Source organism: Halichoerus grypus, chromosome 6, assembly GCF_964656455.1.
Source record: "Halichoerus grypus chromosome 6, mHalGry1.hap1.1, whole genome shotgun sequence".
Taxonomy (NCBI): domain Eukaryota; kingdom Metazoa; phylum Chordata; class Mammalia; order Carnivora; family Phocidae; genus Halichoerus; species Halichoerus grypus.
In genome coordinates this window covers 122,791,072-122,806,592 of record NC_135717.1, presented here as the reverse complement: position 1 = coordinate 122,806,592, position 15,521 = coordinate 122,791,072, and the positions used below count along the sequence as shown (strand labels likewise).

Below are 15,521 nucleotides of genomic sequence, written 5' to 3'. Positions count from 1 at the left end.
TATTACTTCTCGAGTCTTTGTTAGATGATTGGGGTGGGGGTGTTGCGGGGGAGGCGAGGATGGGAGGGAGGGTGTGAACCTGTCTTTGTTAGCCAGGCAAAATCTTTATTTTCCAGGATCTAGTCTGGTTTCTTTTATCTCACCCTAACTACCCAAACCTTCCTTGGAATGGGGTTGTAGGGCGCCCCCACCCCATCGCCTCCCAAAGCCCTTATTCCCTATCCTGTTACAGCCTCGATGAGAGGGAGGCTCCGTGCGACTAGGGAATAGATTGGGATGAGGGCAGGCCCTTGAGACGCCAGGTTTGCAGGCGAAGGGCTGGGAGGGTCGGGAGAAGGACCTTCTCGAGGCGCCCCCGCAATGTCCTCTGCGCCCACCAGAAGGCGCCCGGGCGCCCGCATTCCCCGCGCGTAGCCCGAGCCTCCGCCGCGACGAGCCCGGGAGCCGAGCCGCGCGGCGCCGCGATCCGAACAACCCGGCGGCGGCCTGAGCCCTCCCCTCCCGGCAAGTGGGACAGGGTGCCGGGGAGCCCCGGCTTTGTTTCTGGGGCTGGGATGCACGGTTTCTCAACTCCGTTCTCCACCCCCATCCCCCCGCGCAGGAAACGCCCAGAACCACCCCGCGCCGTGGTCTACAAAGCCCGGAGCGTCCGAAGGCGGGAGGGGTTGGGCGAGCCCGGGAGGCAGGAGGATCCCCACGGCACAGGCTCACGCCCGGCTCCCCGATCAGGCCGCCTCCAGCCGCATGAAGACCCCCAGGCCGGGGCTGAGAGCCTGGAGCAGCCCGGACTGAAATCTTGCGGCGGCCTTAGAGCGTTAGACAGGTCAGTGCCCGGGCGGGATGAGGGGCCGAGCTGGAGGCGGGAGGCGGCGCGCTCGCGGGTCCCCCCGGTCCCCCGCACAGCTTCCCGAGGCCACTCGCGCGGTCACCTCCGCCGGGGGCACCCAATAGCGCGGGCGTGATTCTGCATTTTTCATGACAGGCAAGGTGTGGAGCCGCCCTGTGCAGCCCACCGGGGGCCAGGTGATGCTCGGACCGAGGGGTGGGGGACACGCGGGCCAGGGCGGGGGGCGGCGGGATTGGGTACGCCCGCTGCCCTAAGAAAGCAGTGCACTCCTACTTATTGGCGGCCGCGAGGAAAGCACCGCATCCAGCGGTCTCTTGCATCAACATGCCGGGCCTCGGGCGTGAGAGGAAACCGAGATGCGGGAGAAGGCGAGAAGAAAGGAGGCCGGGAGACCCGGGGCCCGGGCAGTGAAGGGAGGAGGGCCAGGGGAACGATTCGCTGTGCAAATCCTAGCGCGCCGAGATGTGGAGAGCGTCCCGGGAAGCTGGCAGGAGCCTCCAGAACCGCGGGGCTCGAGGGGCCCAGCCCACGCCTCCCCTCCACACCTTTCTCACCCTCCCACCCCTACCGTCCACCAGGATGCGGCTGGGCCGCCGGGCCCTCTGTGTGCTGGTCCTGCTGCTCGCCTGCGCCTCGCTGGGGCTCCTCTACGTGAGCACCCGGGACGCGCCGGGCCTCCGGGCACCTCTTGCGCTGTGGGCGCCCCTGCAGGCCCCCCCAAGACCAGAACTGCCAGACCTTGCGCCAGAGCCCCGCTATGCACACATCCCGGTCAGGATCAAGGAGCAAGTGGTGGGGTGAGTGCCCGGGGTGGTGGCGGCAGAGCGGAACTCGCTGGGGGTGACTGGGGAGCTTTTGTTTCCTGCACTGCTGAGCTCTGATCTCTGGGTTCTCCTGACTAGCTGGGGAGTGGGGGTGAGGCAGGGCGCGGGGGTAGTTTCTGAGTCTTGGGCTGGGGGAAAAAATCTCTCTCCTCCCTGAACCTTGTCATGGTGATGCGGAGGGGAGGGTGTGCAGGCAGAGGAGGGCCCTGGAAGACTTCCTGATGTCCTGATGACTCCCCGTGAAAGGAGTGTCCAGGTGGGGTCCTGAATGGTGGGTAGGCAACTCTGAAATTCTAGCAATTGATCCTGTTCTACACCTCTGTAAAATTCAGATTTAGGAGCTGAGTCATGCCACTGGTGGTCTCTCCTCCTGGGGACTATTTGAAGAGCAGTGTTTAAGGGGACAGACACTGGATGGGCAGGATTGAAAAGCCAAGGTGTGGGGCACTGTGTAAATGTTTTGTGGGGTGAATGGAGTTGTATGGCTGGGCTCTGATGACCCTTCGTCCTCCCTCCAGGCAGCTCTCTGGGAACAACTGTAGTTGTGAGTCCAGTGGAGGGAGCCTTTACCTCCCCTTCCAGAGGCAGGTTGGAGCCATTGACTTCACCAAGGCCTTTGACCCTGAGGAGCTGAGGGCTGCCTCAGCCTCCAGGGAGCAGGAGTTCCAGGCCTTCCTTTCCAGGTACCATCTTGAAAGGAGGGCGTGTCTTTGCAGGGGGAGGCCCGGAGGGTGGGTGTGACTGGAAGGACAGCTCCTCCGCCCCTGACTCCTGCACTGTCCTCCCTCGCCAGGAGCCAGTCTGCTGCGGACCAGCTGCTCATAGCCCCTGCCAACTCCCCTCTTCAGTACCCCCTGCAGGGCGTGGAGGTCCAGCCCCTCCGGAGCATCTTGGTGCCAGGTGGGGAGAATGGGCCTAGGAGATGGCCTAAGCCACCGTGGGGGTGGCAGAGCTCAAGGCTGGCTGAGGAAGAATGAAGGAAGATTGGAAAGGGAAGTGGGGGACTTCTGATGAAAGGGGGATTTGGGATCAGAAGGGGGCTCATGAGGTGGGAGGTGAGGACAGAAGGGCCTCTAGGGTTGTCAGGAATCGCAGAAGCCTGTCACTGGAGAGGTTTGGGGAAACAAATCTCTTCTTTGCTGACTGACCAAAGATCAGGTGGATAGGTGGGGCAGGCCATAAAGAGCTATTGCTTTGATGGGAAGGAGTAAAAAACCAGTTACTCTAGGCTGCGTCCCCACATGGGCCCTGCTGTGGCCTCAACAAAGAGGGATGCGTGAGAAGGCCCATGCTGTGTGTGGTGAAAGAGAGAAGAGAAAGGGAAGAAGAATTCAAGGCTGTCTGTGATTCTGACTCCCTCTCCTTCCTCCCAGGGCTGAGCCTGCAGGCAGCTTCTGGTCAGGAGCTTTACCAGGTAAGCGGAAACGAGGCTGGGAAGGCCAGGTGGATGCTGGAGGGAAGATGCTGGAGGGAGACCCCAGCTGCCAAAGGAGGGATGGAGGAACCAGGAAGGCAAGAGGCGGGTCCGAGGTCTAACCCTGTACTCTCCAACCCCCTCTCCCAGGTGAACCTGACCGCCTCCTTAGGCACCTGGGATGTGGCAGGGGAAGTGACTGGAGTGACTCTCACTGGAGAGGGGCAGCCAGATCTCACCCTCACCAGCCCAGGGCTGGACCAACTCAACCGGCAGCTTCAACTGGTCACTTATAGCAGCCGAAGCTACCAGGCAAACACAGCAGACACAGGTGGGAGGCCTGGGCAGAGGCAGGGGCAGGCTGGTTGAACAGAGAGCCCAGAAAGGCTGGAGCGGGCAAATGGCAGAGGGTGTGGGAGATACTCGGGCAATGGCCAGAGCTACCCAGTCACACAATGGGCATTTCAGCTAGGCCAGCAGGACCAGGGAGGGAGAGAAGGGGCCTTTGTTCATCTGGGGCCAGAGCAGGCCAAAGGGAAACCCGAGCTTTGGGTGTGTCCCCCCTGCAGGCCAACCGTGGGGGCCCCAGGAAGTGACCTGCCCCAGGAGCCAGAAGACTTGAGCTCTATTCCCAACCCACCACTTACTGGAGGGCAAGGGACTTTATCTCCCAGAGCTCCCATTTCTCCTCTAGCAAAAGAGGCACAACACAACCCTCCTGCTTCTCTCCAAGACTTGCCACACCAAACCCGCTCCCACTTTGGGGCCCTTGCGCTTGCTGTTCCCTCTGCCTAGAATGCTCTTCCCCCAGATTTTTGCATGGCTGGCTCCTTCTTGTCATTTGGATCTCAGCTCAAATGTCTCCTCTTCACTATCACATTACTTGTTTTATTTTCTCTTCAATGCTCACCAGTATCTGAATTTTATTTATTTAGCCTGGAACCAGACTGACTAGGTTCCTATCTCAGTTTTGTTGCTTAAGAGTTGTGTAAATAGAGACAAGTTACTTAACTTCTCTATGCCTTTTTCTGTAGTAGGAATCTACTTAATAGGGCTTGTGAAGATTAAATGAGCTCCTATATTTAAGGTAACTTAAAAAGTACCTGCCCATAGTAAATGCTCAATAAACGTTAGCTTTTCATTAAATCTCTTTTTTAAATTAAATCTTTTATTTTCTTTTCCCACCCATTAGAATGTTAGTGCCATGGAGGTAAAAACCTTGCATTCTTGTCCACCAGGCCCAGGAGGAGTAGGCACTTAAATATTGATTTACTGAAAAGGGAATGTTATCCCAGCCCTAAGGACCATGGCTTGTGTCCTTTCTTCCCAGTCCGGTTCTCCACGGAGGGACATGAGGCTGCTTTTACCATCCGCATAAGACACCCCCCCAACCCTCGACTGTACCCATCTGGGTCTCTACCCCAGGGAGGTGAGGCTGGTGCGCGCTAGGACCTAAATCCAGGTCTGGTGGGGAGAAGTTGGAAGAGGGAGGCCCTGGGAGAAGACGTCTTCCTGCTCCTCACTTCCCACTCTCGTTCTCTGCACCTAACCCTCTCCCTCACTCCCAGCCCAGTACAACATCAGCGCCCTGGTCACCATCGCTACTAAGACCTTCCTGCGTTACAATCGGCTACGGGCACTCATCGCCAGCATCCGCCGCTTCTACCCAACGGTCACCGTGGTCATCGCCGACGACAGCGACAAGCCAGAGAGCATTAGCGGCCCCCACATCGAGCACTATCTCATGCCTTTTGGCAAGGTGCGCAGCCAGCGAGGCTGAACCGCGCGCCACAGGGCGCGCCCTCAGTCTGAAGTCTCCAGAGTAGTGATCCCAGGACTACCTACCTGTAATTTCAGAATTACCGGGGTGCCTGTTAGGCATGGCAGTTCCTGGAACGTAAGCTCCGTGGGACAGGAATCGTGCCTATCTTATTCGTACTGCATTCTTAGAATGTGCTGAGCACCTAGGGAGCGCTCAATAAATAGGTGAATGAATGAATGCGTGCACGCATGAGTTAAACGCGTTCTAACACCTCCCGGAACACTGACTCAGAACCCCTGGCAGTGGGAAACTGCACTTTTTACCTCGCTCTGAGCCATTCGTGGGCACTGGACCGTTTAGAGGCGTCAGGAGAGAGGATGAAAGGTGGCAGAGGGGTTGTGTCCTATCTCTACAGACTCACTAACCATGTATACCCTTCCCCCAGGGCTGGTTCGCAGGCCGGAACTTGGCCGTGTCCCAAGTAACCACCAAGTACGTCCTGTGGGTGGACGACGACTTCGTCTTCACGGCGCGGACGCGGCTGGAGAGGCTTGTGGACGTGCTGGAGCGGACGCCGCTGGACCTGGTAGGGGAGGGCCCGCAGGCCGTGGGGTGGGAGAAGGAGGGCCTCCAGCAGGCTGAGGCAGCGGCGGGGGAGACCCGGGCGAGGGCGGACGGCCCTGGGACGGACAGAGGACGACGCGGCGGAGCCTGGGGGACAGTCCGGGTCCTGCAGGGGTGGAGCGGAGGAGGACGGGGCAGGGGAACCGCCCCGGGGAGCGGGCACAGATCTAGCCCCCACCCCCCGACACTCCCCGTCCCGCCTGGAGCCGTCCTCCACTCCCCGCAGGTCGGCGGCGCTGTGCGCGAGATCTCCGGCTTCGCCACCACCTACCGGCAAATGCTGAGCGTGGAGCCCGGCGCGCCGGGCCGCGGGAACTGCCTCCGGCAAAGGCGCGGCTTCCACCACGAGCTCGTCGGCTTTCCAGGCTGCGTGGTCACGGACGGCGTGGTCAACTTCTTCCTGGCGCGCACCGACAAGGTGCGCGAGGTCGGTTTCGACCCACGCCTCAGCCGCGTGGCGCATCTGGGTGAGTGGCGCCCCCTCCCGGTCCGGCCCGGACCAGCAGGGACCCCGGGGTGGCTGGGTGGGGGGCGGCGCGCTGGGCGAGGCTCCAAAGGTACCGCTACTCCTACGCCCACCCCCCACCTCCTCCCGTGGAGCCCACGGCTGGCACCCAGGACCCTTGCGGGCAGTTCTGCGAAGATTTACCAAGATCTGCGCCCTGGCAAGAGACAGAGCTCCCACCCTCCCGGCCCGCACACCATTTAAACCTCCACGCCCAGCACAGCCACTGGGTCCACCTTTAACTTCCCCACCACTGTCCCCGCCCCCTTTACTCCACTCCTAGCCGCTTCCCCTGGTTCAGACCACACTCCTGGAGCAGCCCATTCAGTATCTATTGGACCTTTAGGTGTGTGTTGGGGAGGTGGGGAGGAGGGTACCTTATCAAAGCACAAGGTAAGTACGTTGACTCTATTTTACAGAAGAGCCCCAAGAATTAATTACTAGCCCAAGGCCCTCAGAAACGGGGTCCTTGCCTGTGCACCCTCCACACCCCAAATCTCAGTTCTCCCTTAAGGGTTGGCCTTCTATAAGCTTCAGACCTTTCACTGTGTACTCCCTTACCCCTCCCCCGCCCCCCCAGAATTCTTCCTGGATGGGCTTGGTTCCCTTCGAGTGGGCTCCTGCTCGGACGTCGTTGTGGATCATGCATCTAAGCTGAAGCTGCCTTGGACATCAAGGGATGTGGGGGCAGAGACTTACGCCCGGTACCGTTACCCAGGATCACTGGATGAAAGTCAGGTGGCCAAACATCGCCTACTCTTCTTCAAACACCGGCTGCAGTGCATGACCTCGGAATGATGGCCACTAGGGGCTTTCAAACTGTCAGGCTGGGCCTGCCTCCTTGTCCCTGCCAGGAATTTCTAGAAAATCCCAGGAATTTCTAGCAAACCCCACCACCCGGTGACCACTCCACTGACTGTCCCTGATCCCCTTCAGAATCTGATCCCAAATAGGGGCTTGTCCTGGTGACACTCCTCCTTTCTGCGAGTGCCCAGGGTTAGGGACATGATGGAGCCATAACTCGTCCCACAGCCAGTGCCAAGTCCTCCCCCTGCCTCCTTCTCATGGGGCAGGAAGTGGGGGGGGGGTCAACTTTCCAAGTGCCAAAGAGCCCATGGGGACTCTAAGAACCTAAAGTGGAAATACTCTCCTCTCATCTCCTTGGGACTGAGGGGGTGGGGAAGCCCCCCCACGTGTGTTCCCAGGGCTGTGCCCCTCTCCCTCATCTCTGGACCCAGGACTCTGTGCATAGGCTCCAGCCCCAACCCCCTCCCCCACCCCATGGAGAGAACTGGTGACTCTGGAGCTGGGGTGAGGGCTGGTGAACACACAAGTGAAAGCCATTTTTAGTTGTGTCTGCAGTGCTGTGGGCATGGAGAAAGGGGCACCAGGGCTCAGTGTGCGGACACCCAGGCTCACTTCATGAACCCCAGAGGCTCTCAGCTTTATTTTATTAGTTACATGAAGTAAGGGGACTCCACACACACATATTGCTGGGGCCCTCCACACTCCAGATGACTGGGTCAGACCCACACTGTGCAAGTCTTTGGACCAGTAGGCTCCTGGAAAAGAGAGGGGAACGTGTCAGGGACAGCTTAGGTACCGTCCTCCCTCACTCAGCATTTGGCAGTCCTCTGAGGGGCACACCACCCCACTTTGAAATCTTAGCTCCTCAGTTCTTCATGCAGAGCTGGGCCCCGTCTCCCTGGCTTCGCCTTAAATTGACTCATCATTTCATCCCCCTTCCCTCCTCTAGGTTCCTTCTCAGTCCCCTGCCCAAAACCCTCGGCCTAGGTCCTCAGCCACTGACTCACATGTGACCTGCTATGGCCCAGCACCTCCTGGATTTCACTCCTGTTGCTATTGCCCCCTCACCAGTCTCTCCAGGGCATGAGCAGCTGCATCCTGGACACTGACAAACAGCTGTTCTGGGGTCACTCTGTCCAGGAGTCCTGCCTGGGTCAGTGTCCCCAGCACTGAGGCTGTGTAGAGAGGCGGGTCAGGTTCTTAGCTCTTAAATCCACACCGTGTCCTTTTCCCTCCCCCAAGCGTCCGGTCATTCCCCAGGCTCCAGGTCCCTCCAGCCTCCACACCTCTCACCATTACACTGAGCCAGGAGAAGATGGATCCCAGCGTCTCGGCATCGGCTGGCCAGCTGTGGAGATGGGGCAGGGCATCAAATCCTACGTCAGAGGGTATGCATGGGATCCTAAGGGGACTTTCTCCTCCACCTACCCCGCCCCTCACCTGTAGCACTTCTCTGGCTCCAGCAGCATCTGCAAAGGCCATACCACTGCAGTCTAGGACCACCACTCTGACGGGCTCAGCAACTAGGATGGGAGAAGACAGGGGTAGCCGGACGCCCCCGCGGGTCGCGCCCAAGTCTCCCTCCTTGTCACCCCGTCTCACCTGCATCAGGTGGGCTATCTGTCTTTGGAGCCCCCTGTGAGTAGAGAAGGGCAGTTACCATCTCCAAGACACAAGCATGAACGTGTGCCCCTTCAGAAGACGCACCCGCCTCCCTCGCCCAGAGAAGCCACACTCCCCTCTGACCAGGTCTCTCACCTTGCCTCCTTCTCCAAGCCCCAGGTGCCACTCCAGGCTGCGGCGAAACTGCCCACGGGTCCCAAAGTAGAGCGGTGATGGATAGCTCAGGATGCAGAGCCCCGGGACCTTGAGGAGCTAAGAGGGCAGAGGGTCAGAAAAACACCTGGGTCTAGTCTTCCCTTCCCTCTTTGTCTGTAGCCCACCCACCTTGTGGCTCTCTCTGAGTGGTCTGTAGAGCTCCGTCCCCTCGGCAAGTCCAAGTGCCAGGCACTGCACCCTGGGCAGGAAGCTGGGGTCAGATTCCCAGCCTGACCTGGCTGGAGAGTCACCCCAGGCACCTGTTCTCTCCCCACCGCTCTTCCCAACTCATCTCTCCTCCCACCTCTGGGTGCGGCAGACCACAGTCATCATGGAGAAGACCACACCAATGGCCAGGCCCAGGTCCACACTCAGGATCACTACGGCCACCCATGTGACCATCCATACGGCCTGCAGGACAGGGGCGGGAGTGAAATGCCAGGCCACCACTGCTAGGGAAAGAGGTCCAGGGGCGGTGCCGGCCAAGGCAAACGATAGGGAGGGATGGCCCAGGAGAAGGTAGAAAGAATGACAGGAGGAGGGGACAGGACTGACCCAACAGGGGGTATACACCAAATGTAATGACCCCAGACCTTGCACCAGCTGGGGAGGTACAAATATTCAGGCCTGAAGGGGTTCAAACCCCACCCTCTACCTTGTGTCTGAGTAATGGGATTAGAAGGTATGCATGTTGAGGGGGGCAGAGTGGGGGGACTACAGAACTTAGGACCAGGACAATTAGCTGCAATCCAGGGCAGAAGCTGGGGATGCTGGGAAATGGGAGGGGGCAATCTGGGGTAATCCTGCCACTTCTCACAAAGTCCATGCGGCTGATGCGCCATAGTTGTGGAAGTTCCCGCATCTGGAAGAACATCTGGCGCATGCTGGAGATGTTGATGCAAGCCAGGACAGCCTTGGGGCAGAGGAGGCAAGCTGACCGCCCCAATGTGCTGGAATATAGCCCGCCCTCCCAGCCACCCCCATACCTCCTCTGTTCCTTACCTTGGGCAGATAATAGAAGAAGGGCCCCAGCCACAGCAGCACCGAGAGGACGACTATGCAGGAGAAGAGGCCTGCCAGCTAGAAAGAAGGAGGGATGGAAGCAGAGAAGCAAGGGGACCTCATCCACCCCTGTGTGACAGCTGGCCGCCCTGCCCACTCTGCCTCACCTTCCTTGGAAGTCTCCCTCCTCCCAAATCCCCTTCCATGAAGATATTCCTCAGTCTCCCACTCCCTTCTTGCTATTCTGCCTCTCACACCTACCTTTGCCCTCTCCCAATGAAATGCCTCTCATTCTGCAGTCTCTTACCTAGATGTAGTTCAACTTCCTTATTTTTGTAGCCCGTGTCCATCTTAAAAGCCACTGTTGGATTACCCTAAAAGCAGGCTCACCACATTCTTAGGGGACCGGCAGAGTAGGAAACCAGAAATATTAGGGGGAGATTTTCATGTGTGATATTTCTTTTCAAAAGAAAATGTCCCCGTTGAGGGGGGAGGAATCAGAAGTTTGTCTCTCAAATTTATTTTACAGTCCAGTTTTGTTTTTATTTTGAGCTACATGTGGGGCACCGTAAACTTTTTCAGTGCTGAGAGTCCACAAAGGTCTTAAAGGAGCTTTGTTATCTTCTATCTCTCCTATCAGAAACTCCCACCCCCTCACTCTGCCTCACAGACTCCTATCCTCCTCTATACGGCTGCCCTCTGGGTATCTACCAATCCTCCACCTGTTTCTCCACCACCACCCCAACCTGGATGATACGCACCCCCCTATCTCTTCACCCAAGGACATGCTCTTACCTGTGTGTTCCCACCAGCATCCACGAGTAGGCTGGTGGTGGCCAATGTGGCAGAGTTGGGAAAGCAGGAGAAGAGGGAGGAGATGAGGTTGGAGACACCATGGGCCAAGAGCTCCTGGAGGGACGCAGTGAGAGAAGAAGAGGAGAGAGACAAGGGCATGGGGGGAAGGAGGAACATCAGATTAGGGGGGTGTCTCCTCAATGTATTGGGGTCCTCAGGCAGAGTCACACCTGGTTGGAGTCAATCGTGTAGCTATACTTCTCTGCATAGATGGAGGCCAGGGAGGCGGACACAGCAAAAGTGACCAGTGCCACCGGCAGCGAGTCGGCCAGAAGCCTGGGCAGCACAGCCAGGTTGGGGAGGTGGAGTTGGGGGAATCTGGAGAGAGAGGGATCCAGGGTGAGGATGGGTTGGGTCTAAGAAGGATATGGGGAAGACAGAGGAAACAGGGTGGGGCGCATCAAGAGGAACTGTTGGGTGGGAGAAGTGGGAGAAGAGCAGTCTGGTGTCTTGATTCCCTTACCCTCCAGGCAGCAGCCCCACTATCTGGACGTTGTATCTTGTGTCCAGGGAAGAGGTGAAGCAGAGCACAGAGGCCAGAAGCACCTGGGAAAGAGCAAATCATGGCATGGCAGGAGATGGGCTTCCTGGCTGAGGCTAGAAAAAGCTTCACAGGAGGGAGGATGCTAAGGCAGCTGTTAGGGGTTTGCAGAGGCTCAGCCCCTGGGGGCGCTGGGATGTGTTTGGGATGGGTGCCTGACAGCCCGTTTAGAGTGGAGGGCGGTGGGGATGGGAAAGAGGAATGAGGCCTACCCAAGGTTATGGAAAGAGATGGACCGGAGGAAGGAATAGGGGCTCCCAGGAGGGATCGTGGATATCAGGAAGTATACCGAGCCATTCTAAGTAGGAGAGCTGGGCTATATCTAGGCATAGATGGCGTGTGGTTGGAGACGCGGAACACTTACTCAGTTGGGGAGAGAGAGAAATGTAGTGGGCGTGGGAAGGGAGAGAAACCGTGAACAGTGAAGGGCCGGGTTAGGGGAGAGATGTGAGTGGAGTGTGCTGTGGCGGGCGACACCGCAAGGGAGCGCTGTAAGCAGGAAGAAGGTATTCTAAGAGGTCCCGAAGAGGCTTCGTGCGAGAAATGGGACCGTGTGGGTGGGGAATTCCGGAGGGTCAAAATGTTCTGGGAAGAGGCCTGGAAAGGGACACGGATGCGCAGGACTTCTCATCTGTAAGCTCGCTGCATTCCACCAGGGGGCGGCAGCGGGCAGCTCCTACGGGATGGGCAGGGTCTGTGCGGTGCAGGGGGCCCCCGGACCCCGGAGCCATCCTCACCATGACGATCTCCCCTGGGATCGGGGTGGGTAGCTTGTCTCGGAATCTCACGTTCAATTCCTTGACCGGCACGAGCAGCGCCAGGCTGAGTGCCGAGATGGTCAGTTCGGCCGGACTGCTCCTGGGCAGCGCGGTCAGCACGGCGGCCAGTGTCTGCGGGCAGGGGCGGTGAGCGACGGCCCGGTGCCAGGCTCGACTGCCCCCGGCGCGGACCCACCCGGCCGAGGCAAGGCCTCCCGGCTCCCATCAGGGCTTCCACCTCCGCAGCGACCCTCATTCAGCCAGGTGGCTCTAACCTTCCCTCCGCCCCCGTCACCCTCTAGCCCTCCACTCGCCGTCCTTCCTTCCCTCCTTCCTTCCTTCCTTCCTTTCCGGGTTTCCCTCTTCCCAGGACCGCTAGAAGCCGCTTCTCCGCTCTTCTCCACCCCCACCTTGAAGAGAGCGAAGCAGCCAATCTGGCGCGGGAGGGGCAACCCTAAAAGGCTCGGCAGTTGGGACACGAGCACGTGCAGCGCGGCCCCGCTGGTCAGCGCTTTGACCACGGGCTCCGACAGAAAGGTGGACAGGACGCCGAGCTGCAGCGCGAACATGCCCAGCTGCGGGGGAGGAGATGCGCAGTCACTGCGGGAGCGGGAGCGGGAGCGGACCCGCCGGAGCGCACCCCTCCCGCCTACACCCACGCGGGACACTTGTCCCTCCCTCGCTCTTGGCCCAATTCCCCAGGGGCACCCACGTGGATCTCCCAGGATCCTCCCTCACCATCAGCGCCCCGCTTCCGAAGGCCAAGGCTGCAGCCGCCCCAACCCGCTGAGCGTCCAACTGTTCCCTCTCGATTCCACTCAGGTTACCCCCGAGGGGTTCAGGCACCAGCCGCTCCACGGCCGAGCCCGTCATGAGGCTGAGTACCGCGAAAGTTCCTAGGGCCGGGGGACAAACGCGGAGATCACCAGCTGTGCCGCCTGGGGCGCGGTGACCGCCCAGGCTCGGCGCCCTCTGCCGGGCTGCGGTCGTCAGACCCCGCTCTCCCAGACGGCCGCTGCTCAGGTGAAGGCAGTGAGGCCGAGAGCTAGTGCAGCAGCCGGGAACCCGCGGCGAGGGAGGAGAGGAGGGAGCGGCCGCCGGCAAATACTGCCCCCTAGAGGCCTCGCGGCCCCCTCCTGCAGGCGCCCCGCGGACCGCGCGCTCCTCTGGGGGACCGCCCGCTCCTCTAGGGGACCAAGCGCTCCTCTGGGGGACCGCGCAGCTCTTTCCCCCTCCCCTCTTCCAAGTCCCGGAGATGTTCACGTAAACCAAATTTCATGGGGGCAGTAAAGTCCGAGGACACTCCCTTCTCTTTGCACCCACTCAGCACCCCCTCCCCCCCAACCAGCAAGCCTTGCCTAGGTCCGAGGTTCCTGGCAGGGTAACTGCAGAGGCGGAAGGGAAGCAGGGGAGGGGAAGAGAGGAATAAGAGCTAAGGAGCTCGCAAGAACCGAAGCCTCAAACCCCTGTCCATTTTCACCCCACAGAGAAGGAGAGGAGTCACCAGGTCACTCACCGGTGGACAGGTGTCTCCCAGTACCCAACAAGGTGTAAATGAGGACGGGGAAGAAAGAAGTGTAGAGTCCGAACACTGGAGGCACGGAGGTCAGGAGGGCAAAAGCCATGCCTGGGGGAGAAGTGGAAGGAAAGATCTTCGTGATGTGTGTTGTGTGTGGGGGGTGGTGGCTGGGGGCAGGTGACCAGCCTCCAGAACGCCCCCCTCTCTACCCACAGTCTTAGAGGTTGGCATGGAGACGCTAAATCATGCCACATGAGGGAACCGAGAGGTTAACAGGCCTCGGTGGGAGGTCGTGGGGCGGACAAGGTCACAGATCCGTGTCGGCCCAGACAGGGGGGTGGGAGTGGGGGGCGGGGGGAAGGAGGTGTTGTGCCTCTCTCCAGTTCCCTGACCCGGAACGTGTCCAAGACTTCTCGAAGGATTGCGCAAATGAGGGGAGCTGGGGGTAGGGTATCTGATGCGGCTCGGCAGTCCTTACCCAGAACTTGGTCTCAGATCCTGTCTCCGAACCCTCAGCCACACCACCCATCCTCTCGCTCCCGGGTTCCCAGCCCCTGCGCCTTCCCGACGCCCTCCAGAGCTCCGGCCCCAGACAGGCTGGTGTTGGGGCCGCTCACCCTGGGGCACGTGCACGATGCCCACGGTCACTCCGGCCACGGCATCCCCGAGCAGCCAGGCCCGCCAGCGGTAGTGGGGCAGCCAACGCAGCGGGGGCAGCCGCGCCAGCAGCAGGCGCCACGCCCCCGGTCCGGAGCCAGCGCGGGCCCGCCGCCTCCACCGTCTGCACAGGCGCGACAAGCGGGGCTCGGCGAGTAGCTCCGGCTCCTGCTCTGCGTCCCCGAAGAGCTGCTGGAACCGAGCCTCGGTGAGCGGTTCCCTGAACTTGGCGCCCAGGGGGAACTTAAGGTCGGAGGCCTCTCCCAGGCATGGGCAGGTCCTGGCGCCCGGTAGCCCAGTCATTTTGCCCTTGGCCACCTCCAACCCCGCCTAGTCTTAAATACCCCTCCACCCGCTAGCCCTGAGTCCCGCCTCCGTGAAGCAGGGCCCAATCCGGCCCCGGAGGGCGCCCTCTCATGGGGGACCTTCAAGGGCCCGGAGACGGCAAAGGCTTGGGGAGAGGGCGTCTCTAGGTTAGGTGTTTCCTGAGACATCCTTGGCGGGACCGCACGCTCTGGAGCCTGCTGGGGCGGGGCGAGGGCGGGGGAAGGGGGAGGGTGTGTGGAAAGGTGTAGGGACAAGAGATATAGCGCACTCTCAACACCCAACACCCACTTTTTACCACTCCTAAGCCTTTTGACTCTGGCCTCCTGGCTGCGGGCTCTTTCCCCATTGGCCCTTTGGGAGGAGATAGCTGGCTCCTGCAGAGTGACCCATCATTTCCAGAGCCTCTGCGTTCTCCCCAAGAAGATTCAGCGTGCCCCCCAACACACACATGCCTCTCCCCCAGACCCAAATCCTCATGGGGTATACAGCTTGTCCCAAGAGATGCAAGAGGCTCTGTTGGCAGAGCAGTCTCACAGCCTGCCAAGACGCGGCTCAGCTACAGTGTGGGACAGGGATGACAGAGAACCACCACCCACACCTCTACTGGGAGCTGGGCCTCAATTCCCAGTTCAGGGCTTCAGAGGAAATACTGAACTCATCGCAAATTTTGATTTTTACTTCTTAGAAACCAAAAAACTTGAAGTGCCATTTATTACATTCAAGTGCTATTTACAAAGTTGGCACTCCAAAACACATTTGTGGTTAAATTAAGTTCAAATGGGTCATGCACCCACCTCATGTACCTCTGTGGTCCCTCAAGAGATACAAAGGTTCTGGGATCCAGAATCCTGCTATTTTCCCCACCCCCTCTTCCATTTACAAGAATACTTGGCATTTCTCCCCATCACCCTCTGGTCCCCAGTCCCTGACCCCAAAGCCCTGGGGGTGGGGTACAGTGAGGGTGGGTCTCCCCTCTTCAATTCCTCCTATTGTTCACCAGAAGTCTTATCTGGGCTGTACGTCCTGTCCCCCCCTTAGAGGTCCCTCCCCCCATTGTCGGCCAGAGGGACCTCAGGCCCACAGGGAGGCTCCAGCTCCTCCTAACCATCCCACCCCAGCAGCCTATTGTCTGCTGAGGAAGCCCAAGTACACGTGACCAAGCCCAGGGGACGAATGGACACAGTGGACACACAGATGCCCAAGGACCCAGGACAGGGCATCTGGATATGGATCTCTGCATGTTTGGCTTTCTCCGTCCCAG

At 59.6% G+C, this 15,521-nt stretch overlaps 2 protein-coding genes across 8 annotated transcripts; one reads left to right on the top strand and one right to left on the bottom strand.

Annotated features, from left to right (window-relative positions):
• Positions 1–351: 351 nt before the first annotated feature.
• Positions 352–7,332, top strand: B4GALNT1 (beta-1,4-N-acetyl-galactosaminyltransferase 1). Of its 3 annotated transcripts, XM_078076185.1 has the most exons (12): positions 352–504; positions 602–823; positions 1,426–1,644; positions 2,190–2,354; positions 2,465–2,571; positions 3,045–3,085; positions 3,236–3,416; positions 4,416–4,514; positions 4,654–4,844; positions 5,293–5,433; positions 5,698–5,938; positions 6,557–7,331. In XM_078076185.1, the coding sequence occupies exons 3-12, from the start codon at positions 1,427–1,429 to the stop codon at positions 6,772–6,774; spliced, it is 1,602 nt and encodes a 533-aa protein (XP_077932311.1). In that variant the 5' UTR covers positions 352–504; positions 602–823; position 1,426; the 3' UTR covers positions 6,775–7,331. The 3 variants fall into 3 exon arrangements, with proteins under 3 accessions (XP_077932311.1, XP_035933862.1, XP_035933860.1); XM_036077967.2 differs by having other exon boundaries at positions 447–823; XM_036077969.2 differs by lacking the exon at positions 4,416–4,514 and having other exon boundaries at positions 441–823; positions 6,557–7,332.
• A 59-nt stretch (positions 7,333–7,391) lies between these two features.
• LOC118526606 (solute carrier family 26 member 10-like) lies at positions 7,392–14,273 on the bottom strand. Of its 5 annotated transcripts, none has more exons than XM_078076182.1 (18): positions 13,894–14,268; positions 13,274–13,384; positions 12,496–12,653; positions 12,168–12,332; positions 11,737–11,889; positions 10,922–11,004; positions 10,629–10,776; positions 10,399–10,512; positions 9,604–9,681; positions 9,419–9,514; positions 8,906–9,012; positions 8,731–8,800; positions 8,542–8,658; positions 8,386–8,419; positions 8,224–8,306; positions 8,070–8,131; positions 7,791–7,958; positions 7,392–7,538 (listed from the first exon to the last, which is right to left on the bottom strand). In XM_078076182.1, the coding sequence occupies exons 1-18, from the start codon at positions 14,234–14,236 to the stop codon at positions 7,430–7,432; spliced, it is 2,199 nt and encodes a 732-aa protein (XP_077932308.1). In that variant the 5' UTR covers positions 14,237–14,268; the 3' UTR covers positions 7,392–7,429. The 5 variants fall into 5 exon arrangements, 4 of the variants coding, with proteins under 4 accessions (XP_077932308.1, XP_077932309.1, XP_035933859.1 ...); XM_078076183.1 differs by having other exon boundaries at positions 8,077–8,131; positions 13,894–14,266; XM_036077966.2 differs by having other exon boundaries at positions 7,852–7,958; positions 8,077–8,131; positions 13,894–14,266.
• Positions 14,274–15,521: the final 1,248 nt, after the last annotated feature.

Coding starts and splice junctions, on each gene's coding strand:
- B4GALNT1 (XM_036077967.2), top strand. CDS start 555: ATGCACGGTTTCTCAACTCCGTTCTCCACCCCCATCCCCCCGCGCAGG. Junction 2,355..2,464: donor TTCCAGGCCTTCCTTTCCAG/GTACCATCTTGA, acceptor CTCCCTCGCCAG/GAGCCAGTCTGCTGCGGACC. Junction 3,086..3,235: donor CTGGTCAGGAGCTTTACCAG/GTAAGCGGAAAC, acceptor CCCCTCTCCCAG/GTGAACCTGACCGCCTCCTT.
- LOC118526606 (XM_078076182.1), bottom strand. CDS start 14,236: ATGACTGGGCTACCGGGCGCCAGGACCTGCCCATGCCTGGGAGAGGCC. Junction 12,654..13,273: donor TGGGAGACACCTGTCCACCG/GTGAGTGACCTG, acceptor CCCCGGCCCTAG/GAACTTTCGCGGTACTCAGC. Junction 8,307..8,385: donor AGATAGCCCACCTGATGCAG/GTGAGACGGGGT, acceptor CTCCCATCCTAG/TTGCTGAGCCCGTCAGAGTG.